Below are 12,086 nucleotides of genomic sequence, written 5' to 3' on the forward strand. Positions count from 1 at the left end.
CCGGTCGAATATTTCATAAACTATGCACTTTAGAAAGAAATGTTTCAGACAAAAGTTGTATGGCTTGAAGGAGGCCATCAGATAGTGGCAATGATTTGACATGAGAGAATCATTTGAAAGTCACGTGAAGATCACCCTCAATTTCTTAAATGGAACTCCCTATTTTTAATTAAATATTCGTGTAGCTTATCTCGAGAGCTTTCCAAAACACTATAATAAAGTATTTCTTCATTGAGCACTTTTCGAGTTATGAGGCTTGAAATCATTTCTTAATTTTGCATAAACCATAAAATATTTAGTAAAATATTCATTTTTCGATTATCTTACCTTAATACTTCTATGTACAAAATAATGAGAGGAATCAATTGGTCTAAAGAAAAAAATATAGTTGTTTTTAAGAAAAAAATATGTAATTTGCAATTAACAATTACATATTTTTTTTTTTTGAAACAACTATGTGTTTTCTTTACACCAATTGATTCTTCTCATTATTTTGTACATAAAAGTATTAAGGTAAGACAATCGAAAAATGAATATTTTACTAGATATTTTATGGTTTATGCAAAATTAAGAAATGATTTCAAGTCTTATAACTCGAAAAGTACTCAATGAAAAAATACTTTATTATAGTGTTTTGGAGAGCTCTCGAGATAAGGTACACGAATATGTAATAAAAAATAGAGGGTTTCATTTAAGAAATTGACGGTGATCTTCACGTGACTTTCAAATGACTCTCCCATGTCAAATCATTGCTACTATCTGATGGCCCTCTTCAAGTCATACAACTTTTGTTTTAAATATTTCTTTCTAAAGTGCATAGTTTATGAAATATTCGACCGGTTCGGGACTTTTGGGACACCTTGTATATAAATAAATATATATATATATATATATATATATATATATATATATATATATATATTTCGCATACGCATCGCGTAAGCGTTAAAGGCGCACCTCGAGTTTTGCATCGATCCCTCCCTCCCCCCTTTATCTTCCTCCCTCGTCTCCTCTAGTTCTTCTCCTGCCCGGCGAACGGTGGGCGGAACAAAGCCACCGGAAATCGCTCGAGTGGTACTTTGGCCCGTCGGTGGCGCCATCTTGTACCGGGTGCGGAGTTTTATCCGGGGGAGAAACGTGTACGCGCATTGTTCTCGTGGCCAGGTAAGTTTCTCGGGATGCGGGTCCTCTCTTTCTTTCGCCTCCCCTTTCCCCTTTCACCCCTTCGCGCCGGCCTCGTCGATCGAGTTCCGAGCAGGCGGATTTACGAGAAATTGGCAGGTCGACGATCGCCAAATTAATCGCAAGAGACGCAATTGTAGATCGAATAAATTTTTTTTTACCGTTCGTCTTCTCTTCTTTTGTCGATTACACACTGAGAAAAAAATCTGGTTGCATTAATTAGAATTCTAGTAGATTCAACCTGTATGTCTGTTGGAAAATGGACAAATCAGAATTCTTGTAGGATGAATTGTCAGATGAATCTGGTTAATTAATTTCTTCCTGTTAAACTTATCAAATTTTCTGGTTAATAATACTAAACTCACCAACACCAAGTCGTCTAAAATTTTTTCCATCTAATCTCAAAAGTCTGTTTAATATTCTGAATTCCAACACGATTATTGCATAAATTCAATCCAGATTATTGAATAAATTATTTTTGTCGATTACACACTGAGAAAAAATCTGGTTGCATTAATTAAAATTCTGGTAAATTCAACCAGTATGTCTGTTGGAAAATGGACGATCCAGAATTCTTGTAAGAATTATCAGATGAATCTGATTATTAATTTCTTCATATTAAATTTACTAAATTTCTGGTTAATACTAAACTCGCCAACACCAAGTCGTCTAAAATTTTTTTCATCTAATCTCAAAAGTCTGTTTAATATTCTAAATTCCAACACGATTATTGCATAAATTCAATCCAGATTATTGAATAAATTATTTTGTCGATTACACACTGAGAAAAAAATCTGGTTGCATTAATTAGAATTCTGGTAAATTCAACCAGTATGTCTGTTGGAAAATGAACGAACCAGAATTCTGTAGGAATTACCAGATAAATCTGATTATTAATTTCTTCATATTAAATTTACCAAATTTTCTGGTTAATAATACTAAACTCGCCAACACCAAGTCGTCTAAAATTTTTTTCATCTACTCTCAAAAGTCTGTTTAATATTCTGAATTCCAACACGATTATTGGATAAATTCAATCCAGATTATTGAATAAATTATTTTAACTTTAGATTGTTAGAAATTAAACTGATAAACAGTGATGCAAGAAGAGGATGCAGCTCAAGCACACACAATCAGAGAGCTAGCGTCCTCTTTCTGGCATTACTTCTCTAAGAGAAAAAAAAATATATTTTGGATTTAATACTAGTTAGTGTTAATACTAGTTCTTTATATACATTTCATGACAAATATTGAACACGAGTTAAGGTAAAAAGCAAGCAAAGAAATTAATGTAACAAGAAATTTTATAGATCCAACCAGAAAATACTAACCAAATCCTTATAGTAAAATCTATTAAACATTCTAATTATAAAAAAATTTCTAATTAAAAAATCGAGTCTTATTATGATAACTAGAAATTCTTGATTTAATCAAAATGCCTTCAATCATATACGTCTTGTTGATACAATCAAACGATTTTTCTCAGTGTGATTTCTTCCATTTTTCAGAACATGAGATCGTCGCGAGGCAGAAATTTGCGTATCTCGCCGATAAAAGACGCTAATCTGTCTGTAAAAGGCGAAGAAAAAGAGGAGGACTTTTATGTAGCTTACCTTTTATTCACACACGTGTCGTACAATGTTTGCCTACACCCACCGTATAAGCATATAAGACCGGGAGAATTGTTTGATGGGAATAATGTTTGCGTAAGAGGAAGCGATTTCTAAGGAGAAAAGACGGAGCTCAAGGTTACAGCTGTCCATCTTTCCGGAAATTGTTGTTTATAATACTGAGATGCGAGTCGATGTTTTTTTTTCTAAAATTGATTTGTGCAGTAAAATTTCAATCTTTTCATTTTGTTCATGTAATAAAATTGTTTTTCTTACAAAAAAATAGGAATATAATATATATAATTTTTTTACCTACTTAATTAAGAGATATTTTTAATATATTTTTTACTTAATTAATAAAAAAAAGGAAAGGAATATAATATATATATATTTTTACTTACTTAATTAATTTAATTAATCAATTCTATTTTAAATTCGTGCGCTGAAATGGAAAAGTTTCGTGCACGCAAATAATAAATATCATTATTTGCATCGAAGACGAATTAAAATTCTTGACGCCTTATTTATCTACTTTATCTTGAATGTGAAATTAAAAAAAAAATTCATCATGAATATTTCTAAAAAATCTGTGTAACTTTATAAAGCATCAAAATTATCTAGAATTTTTTATTTCATGTTACTTTATGATTCCTTTTATTTTTCGGGAAATAAATATCAATTTTTGAAAAATGTAGAAATTCTTAAATCTTAAATATTAAATATTGGCAGACGATTATTTCATTACGTTCTGACTAGACACATAAAGGAAGAGAATAAGAAACAATAAGGGGTGCACCCGATGCTTTTAGTCCGCGAATACTATTTATAAGCGCGATATCTTTCTCTCTTTCTCTCTCTCTCTCTCTCTCTCTCTCTCTCTCTCTCTCTCTCTCCCCTCTCTCTCTCTCTCTCTCTCTCGCTCTCTCTCGCTCTCTCTCTCTCGATGGAAGATGCAGCCGCGAGAGAGAAAATGAAACTACGCGACGTGACAGGTCGAACGTAGACGGGAAAGTGTAATTTCAGTTTGAAACAGGAACAGGGAGAGGCCGACCCACATCGAGGTTTTGAGTGTTTGTTCTGCTGACGCGGCAATCCAATCCAATCCAATACCCGTAGCATCGAATACACATACGAACGAATCGTCTCTCTCTCTCTCTCTCTTTCTCTCCCTCTCCTTCCTCTCATCGTTACTTTTTTTCTCCGGAGCTGGTTTCCAATACAATTTCGCTTCTTCGGCCAAAATTTCATCTAACTGGACAGGCGTCATTTTCCCAAATTCCAATGATCCTCGTTCAATACTGTGTATGCATATCAATGATTTATTTCGAAGTTGTTATCCCTATTTATAAGTGGCAGAAATTATTTAGTAAATCCATGTCACTCTTGATTAAGTATTTTGCGATATAAAAGTTCTAAAAGTGATGCAGTTGATTTTATATAATTTTACATTTATTTTTAATTCAAGAGATTGGGAACAGAAAAGAAGATTTAAAGGAAATTAGAAATATTACTTCTATTTTCAATTTTTATTTTCTTATATTTATAGATTCTAGAGTTTTTTGATAAGTTTAATAGATATTTAACTTCTGTTTTATATATCTTAAATAGACGGTACATAGTTTTCCCAGTTCTTACCTTTATTCACTTTTATTAGAGGTTTAAAAGAAGAATTTTCGACAAAATTATAAAATAATTATAAGTTTTAAATAAAGTTTAAAAAGAGAATAATTAACTATATATGTATGAAAATATATGTTAGATTCAAAAAAATTTTTTTTAATGTAGGAAGAGAGAAATTTTGAAATTTTTCATGAAGAGAAAAATACATTTTCGATAAACATTTAAAAAAGTATTATAATTTAAAGTGAATAGACTACAGTTAGACTTTTATTTACTATAGATCCCCATGATATCGATAAATAAAGAATTTATATTATAATGTTAAAGAACAAAATTTTTTGTTTATTGATTTCGTAAATTTATAGAAATTTTGCGCTTTTCAAAAATTTCTAATGAAATGTTGCTTTCCAACAATTAAATCTTTTGACACTAACTTTTTTCCGTAGTGAGTGTAAAATGATCTAACATAAATGATTCGAAAATTTGCTTATTTATTGCCTTATCAATATAATAATAATTAAATATACAGAGTATCCCAAAAGTCCCGGACCAGTCGAATATTTCATAAGCTATGCACTTTAGAAAGAAATGTTTCAGACAAAAGTTGTATGGCTTGAAGGGGGCCATCAGATAGTGGCAATGATTTGACATGGGAGAGTCATTTGAAAGTCACGTGAAGATCACCTTCAATTTCTTAAATGAAACTCCCTATTGTTTATTAAATATTCGTGTAGCTTATCTTGAGAGCTTTCCAAAACACTATAATAAAGTATTTCTTTATTGAGCACTTTTCGAGTTATGAGGCTTGAAATCATTTCTTAATTTTGCATAAACCATAAAATATCTAGTAAAATATTCATTTTTCGATTATCTTACCTTAATACTTTTATGTACAAAATAATGAGAGGAATCAATTGATGTAAAGAAAAAACAGTTGTTTTTAAGAAAAAATATGTAATTGTTAATTGCAAATTACATATTTTTTTCTTAAAAACAACTATGTTTTTTCTCTAGACCAATTGATTCCTCTCATTATTTTGTACATAAAAGTATTAAGGTAAGATAATCGAAAAATGAATATTTTACTAGATATTTTATGGTTTATGCAAAATTAAGAAATGATTTCAAGCCTCATAACTCGAAAAGTACTCAATGAAGAAATACTTTATTACAGTGTTTTGGAAAGCTGTCGAGATAAGCTACACGAATGTGTAATAAAAAATAGGGAGTTTTATTTAAGAAATTGATGGTGATCTTCACGTGACTTTCAAATGACTCTCCCATGTCAAATCATTGCCACTATCTGATGGCTCCCTTCAAGTCATACAACTTTTGTCTGAAACATTTCTTTCTAAAGTGCATAGTTTATGAAATATTCGACCGGTCCGGGACTTTTGGGACACTCTGTATATAATAATATAATATAATTTAATTCTATTTACGAAATCGCATTTTGCTGCCGCGATTCGAAGAAATTTCCTAGACACTTGTAAATTCGTGCATCGCGATGTAATCGATTTCGATCGAAAATACAGCGAAATGCCGGCGATTTAATTAACCACGGATCTACCTGAGCACGATCACGTGCTACGAATTTGATTCGCGATGGGGTTAAAACGCGCGCGAGCGGGCCGTTATTATGATAAACGCAACAATAACGAGGGATGATCCGACGTGTAAACTGTTAAACCCTCCTTCCTTTCCTCCATCGAGGGTTGCGGATGAGGATTATCATGGGGGTCGGACGGTACCGGGTCGTCTGGAATCTACGGGGGATGTTATTGTTGCCGCGAAAGAATGGGAGGGAGAGGCAGGGTGGAAGAAAAAGGGAAATGCATACACAACACACGTACACGTACGCACCTTCTGCCATAGACACGATAGTCTATAATATATGGCATTCAAACGTGCGCGAGACGTCATCCCCTTCGATGATGTCGACGGTGTTTGCCGCTTCCCATTACGAGCTCGATTGACCCAAACTATACGATTATCGTGCGTCAGTGATAGCCTTTATGCGCTGAAAATCTCGGGGGTTAAAGAGTTACGCCACTTTGTGCGTAATTCTTGGATGCTGGTGGTCCATCCTTGAACTGATTCAGTGAAAGCGTCATGATTAAACTTCAACAGAGATCAGAAAGTATTTTACTGATCTACAGATGTATGTACAGAATTATATGAATATTAAAAGTCAGTAATAATCATATACAGGGTGTCCCATCCATACATTCTTTTTAAAATAAAAATAAATAGCTTTTATCAAAAATTGCGAACAATTTTTAAGTAAATCGAGTACGCTCTATTAAATGGTGAATATTTTCAACTTTCGATTCCGACCGGAAATACGTCATCCGGAAATTGAATTTTTCTAGAGGAACATGATACTTTTTATTACAGATTCGAATTGTACGTGAAAAAATAAGAAATCTTTGTATCAAACGTTTTTTCTAAAAGTGCCTCTGTCAATCTTAAAATTGACCTTGAAAGTAACTGTGATGAAATAATGAACTTCAATTTTAAGATTGACAGAGGCACTTTCAGAAAAAAACGTTTGATACAAAAGTTTCTTATTTTTTCACGTACAATTCGAATCTATAATAAAAAGTACCATATTCCCCTAAAAAAAATTCAACTTCCGATCCGGATGGCGTATTTCCGGTCGGAATCAAAAGTTGAAAATATTACCATTTGATAGAGCGTACTTGATTTACTTAAAAATTGTTCGCGATTTTTGATAAAAGCTATTTATTTTCATTTTCAAAAAGGTGTACGGGTTGTCTGGGACACCCTGTATATTAATGTTATATGCATATTATTATATAACTATTCAAACTTTATACATTAAACTCTTTTATTTTTAAGATGGGATAAACTTAGAAAAAATGAACAAGATTCTTATAATCAGATATTAAAAAAAAGAATCTATATATAAAATATTCTTGTTGTTTGTCGCCACTTTCTGATTTCGATGTTATATTAATTATCTACCTTTATAATTAAGAGTCTAAAATTAAAATTCTATCGAGGTAAGACCTACTCGAGATCGATTGTACGGAATGTGTACGCATCGCGTGCGCAATCAATTCAATTAAAATTGATTTCCATCCGCGGGTGACACATCAAATAAACCGCCCCCTCACCCCCTTCCAGCCTCCTTCTCTTATTCCGCATTCCCCTTGCGAGCTCTCATAAAGCATCGAATCGCAATTCGAAAGCGAGATTATAAATATTCAAACGGGAGAGACTACGGTTTTGTCCTTTTGTCAGCGCGATCATTATATCGCTTCTCCAATTTTTCTGTCGACTTGCGAGAGGATTTGACTGGTTCGAGAGGCGAGCGACGTTAAGATAGGGCACAATATTGCGCGCATAACGTTATACAATGAAATTTATCCGACGCGGAACAAAAATAATATTCCCCTTTTTACGTACAAATATAATGTAAGTACTTTATACAGAATAATCCGATAGTAACACGCGTGATATAGGAAGCTTACGCTATAATTGTATGCGTAAAAATAAGTTGAAGATGTAGAGAAATATTTGCACGATTTTTGCTTCTCAAAAATCCTGGAATATCTAAGCGATCAAATAATTAAAATGAATTATTTATTTTATTTATACATTAAATCCTTTATTTTGTAAATAAATAAATAAATTTATTTATAAATAACATTTGTATATAATTATTTATATATAATACATTTATTTATATAAATATAATAAATATATTTATTTATAAAATAAAGGATTTATTTTAATTATTTAAAATCTCTTATTAAAGATTTTCAAGATTTTCGAAAAAAGATTAGATAAAAATTTCATGTAAAAATATACAATATATATACAAAGATAAAAATTTCATGTAAAAATATACATACAATAGAGGAGAGTCTCACACACACGATATCAACTAAATTAAATCAAAAATAGAAATACAAAAATAAAAAATAAAAATGTTTTCGAATTTTTTTTTAAACAACAGTCGCGATTGAAATGCAAGTTGTTCCATCCCAAAAATAGCTAAACCGAAAATGGAAGACATTAATGACGCCGAGTGTATCTACCTACCTACCTATCCATCTATATGTATACCTTGTTCGCAAAGTGTGCTTTCGAAAATCCGTTATTAACGACGGGCTATTATGACATTTCACGGTGCACGTGAGGTAGACGCTTATCCAGTGACGTATTACCGAGGTCCTGACGCACTGCATATTATTCCAGGAACTCTGGAGACACGCGCCGGCACGTTCCTATTCATCTGGAGGCGGCCTATATTATTGCCTGTCTCCCTTTCCTGTCTCGTCCATGTTAATTATTCGCAATAACCGAATAATAATATGCTGCAATATTATTTAATTAAGGGATTGAGCCGCGCGAGTAAATAATAAATTCTCGAATCGTTATTGTTGTACTTTATTCCTGTACACGCAAATATTTTGCGAAACCGGAATAAGCTACAGCATCAATATTGTTGAAGGAAAAATGTGTGATATAATGTACAAATATTTAAGAGAAAAAATATATTTCTTTAAGTATATTTATATATAATATATATATATATATATATATATATATATATATATATATATAAATGTTTTAAGAAAATAAAATCTCTGAATATTTTACAAATCATTTATTAGGCTATTTCAAAATGTTTGTAATTGATTAATTAATAAGTATTAATTATTTAATAATTATTAAGAGTTAATATGTTAATTACTTTATAAATATTTAATTAACATATTAAATTCTTTATTTATTTTTACAACTGCTGATGATTTATATTATAGGATAATTCAGCATTATTCATAAACTTAACGATAGTTATCGTTTTTCAAGATTGATTTTTCTTGAAATGAAATCTCGAAAAAATTTCATCTTACACATTTTCGACTTATATATTTTCAATATTATTATAATTATCCTTTTTAACTATATCATCAATATCATATCATTATGTCAGGATTTTTTAAAATACAAACGCATACGTATACATAATATATACAGGGTGGCCTCGAACGTTCCAGCCAGACTTTGAGATCTTATAGGAAATTTAATTCTGAACAAAAAATTTCTTATAAACATGGGTCGAAAAATGCTTCCTTAAGAAGTTCGCTCAAAAACCTCTGATGAAGAAAGAGCAAAAGGTGAAAAGAAAATCAAATAAAAAGAAAATGAAACTAAATAAATTTCTTGAAAAAAAACGATAACAATAAAAAATAAAAATCTTTTTCTTTTATCAAAATAAAATAATTTTTTTTTTAACTAACTTTTATTTTATTTTCATAAAAGAAAAAGATTTTTGTTTTTTATTTTTATCGTTTTTTTTTTCAAGAAATTTATTTAATTTCATTTTCTTTTTATTTCATTTTCTTTTCACCTTTTGCTCTTCCTTGATCAGAGATTTTTGAGCGATAACTTCTTAAGGAAGCATTTTTCGACCCATGTTTATAGGAAATTTTTTGTTCAGAATTAAATTTCCTATAAGATCTCAAAGTCTGGTTGGAACGTTCGGGGCCACCCTGTAGAGTTACTTCCTGTATTCAATGTGCCACGATCAACGTTTGTTTCCAGGCTATCGAAGCGGTGACTACCAATCGAGATACGGTTACAATAGCGCCAGTTCGAGTCAGAATGGACCGAATCGTGGACCATGGGCAAGCGGTTTTGGTCCACCTCCACCTTTTGAGTATCAGCATCGTAATCATTATAACAATCATCATCATCAGCAATCTTCGTGGAATAATTATCAGAGCACGCAACAAGGATATCAGAGCCAAGGGGTATGTATGTCTCTTATTTTTATCGCGCCCCGATATGCAATGGAATCGAGAAAAGCTAGATTCGATCCGCGATTTTCGACATTTTTATTTCATATTTTTTAGTTATATGTAACTTTAATATCAAAGGAGATTCAAAAATAAAATTTATTTCTTCGAAAATTTTAACTTTAAATGGATCGTGAAACAACAAGAGAAATAATAGCGTATTATCAAAATAGTACATCTTGATGAAAGAAGAGAACTTTAATCGAGACATTGCTTGGTCATCTCATGTTATAGAATTACTCTTCAACTCGAGGAAGCGATGGAGGAGGTCACCGAGACAGATGGCGACGATAGATGTAGACATCAATATGAAAAGATGAAGACTACCTTTATCGTACATCGTGTAAGCATCATAGTTAAGATTGAATTTTCGCGAAGAATTTTTCGCTACGCATAATAATAATCATAATAATTAGGGTTTATTAGGGATTATTGTAAGGACTATTATTAAGATCATTGTCAAAGTACGCGTTCTAAATGAGATCATTACAGAGCAAACGGTGAAACACATTCGAGTTTTAAAAAAATATTCGCACTACAAGTGCAAGTGTTCATATTCAACATTTTTTTTTCTCAACATCATGATATTATCGAGCGGATAATATAATATTTTGTCTTTTCTTTTATTTTGGATTCTCTCTGAGAAGTTTATAACAAGATATTTGTGTAAAATAGGATACCTTTTAGGAGTTACGCATTTTTATAAATTTTTACAAATTGATTTTTGCCCCTTTAACGCAAAATTGTATTCCGTTTCATTCTTATCCTGGAATTCACGAAAAGAAAACGCATAATCGATGAACCATATATGCACATATTATGTATAATAAGAACAATTCCGTGTTGAAATTTTTCTCCTATTTTCAATCTCAATTTTATTCTTCTTTATAGATTCTAAAGGATTTTTTGATAGATTTAATTTATTTAAGAATCGAGATCCCTTTGTTTTCGCGCTTTGTATCTCTGACAAGGAAATCTCACAAATCGAAATTCTGATTTTGATGAAATTTTGCACACATGTGGGGGGGCGGGCGTAATAAACGAATTTAGAAATTTTTAATTGCTACCCAAAAATGATTGAAAATTATTCGACATATCAAAAAATTTATATAGAAGTTTCATGATTAAAACATCTCTATTTAATTTAATAAAATTCTATTAAATTTAATAAAATTAAAATTAAAATTTTATTAAATTTAATATATTAATAAAATTTTGGGAAAATAATTTTTTTCACAGATTTTTCAAAAATTATTATTTTTTTTTAAATTTTATTAATATAGTTATTTGAAATAATTTTCGAAAAAGAGTAAAAAAATCACTCTACACATGAAAGGTAGTTTCCCTTAGAATCATTTTCGGACAGCAACTGAAAGTTTCTAAATTCATCTATTCATCCCCCCTCCATATATCTATATAAATTTTCATCAAAATCAAAATTTTCGCATTTCCCGAAATTTCTTTATAAATATAAGCAGCGACAGTTTCCCATTTAAAGAAATTTTCGATGAAACTATAGATTAAAAATAATTTCAAAAGAAGGTGATCCGATTATGCTTAAAGTGTTAGAATAGATGTTAGATTCAACATTAAATTGAAAAGTAGGCGAAAAATTTCGACTCGGGATGCGTGTCTCACGAATGCGGATGTTTGCACTAATTCGAATTGATATGTAAAAGAGACAGCAAGCAATCGACTAACGTATATTTCAAGAGAATTTTAAGAGAACGTTATATTTTGCTCACTCGTTCCACTTCTTTGCGCGCTTTTATTGTCGTTTGTATTAAATCATGTATGTGTAGCGTAACAATTAAATTCTGCATTCACATTGAATGTAACG

General features: G+C 31.0%; 1 protein-coding gene across 2 annotated transcripts in view; it reads left to right on the forward strand.

The window, feature by feature from the left end:
* The window catches only part of LOC105249372 (5'-3' exoribonuclease 2 homolog), a 52,751-nt gene extending 41,439 nt beyond the window's left edge, over window positions 1-11,312 (forward strand). The window contains exons 16-17 of one of the 2 annotated variants that reach the window (XM_025407952.1): window positions 9,993-10,201; window positions 10,481-11,312. In XM_025407952.1, the coding sequence (XP_025263737.1) occupies window positions 9,993-10,201; window positions 10,481-10,540 (269 nt within the window). In that variant the 3' untranslated portion in view covers window positions 10,541-11,312. Of the gene's footprint in view, window positions 1-2,690; window positions 2,878-9,992; window positions 10,202-10,480 lie in introns of those variants that run through there. The other variant, XM_025407954.1, reaches the window with a different exon arrangement.
* The last annotated feature ends 774 nt before the right edge of the window (window positions 11,313-12,086 follow it).

This window comes from Camponotus floridanus, unplaced genomic scaffold (genome assembly GCF_003227725.1).
Source record: "Camponotus floridanus strain SB8 unplaced genomic scaffold, Cflo_v7.5 scaffold199, whole genome shotgun sequence".
NCBI classification, from domain to species: Eukaryota; Metazoa; Arthropoda; class Insecta; order Hymenoptera; family Formicidae; genus Camponotus; species Camponotus floridanus.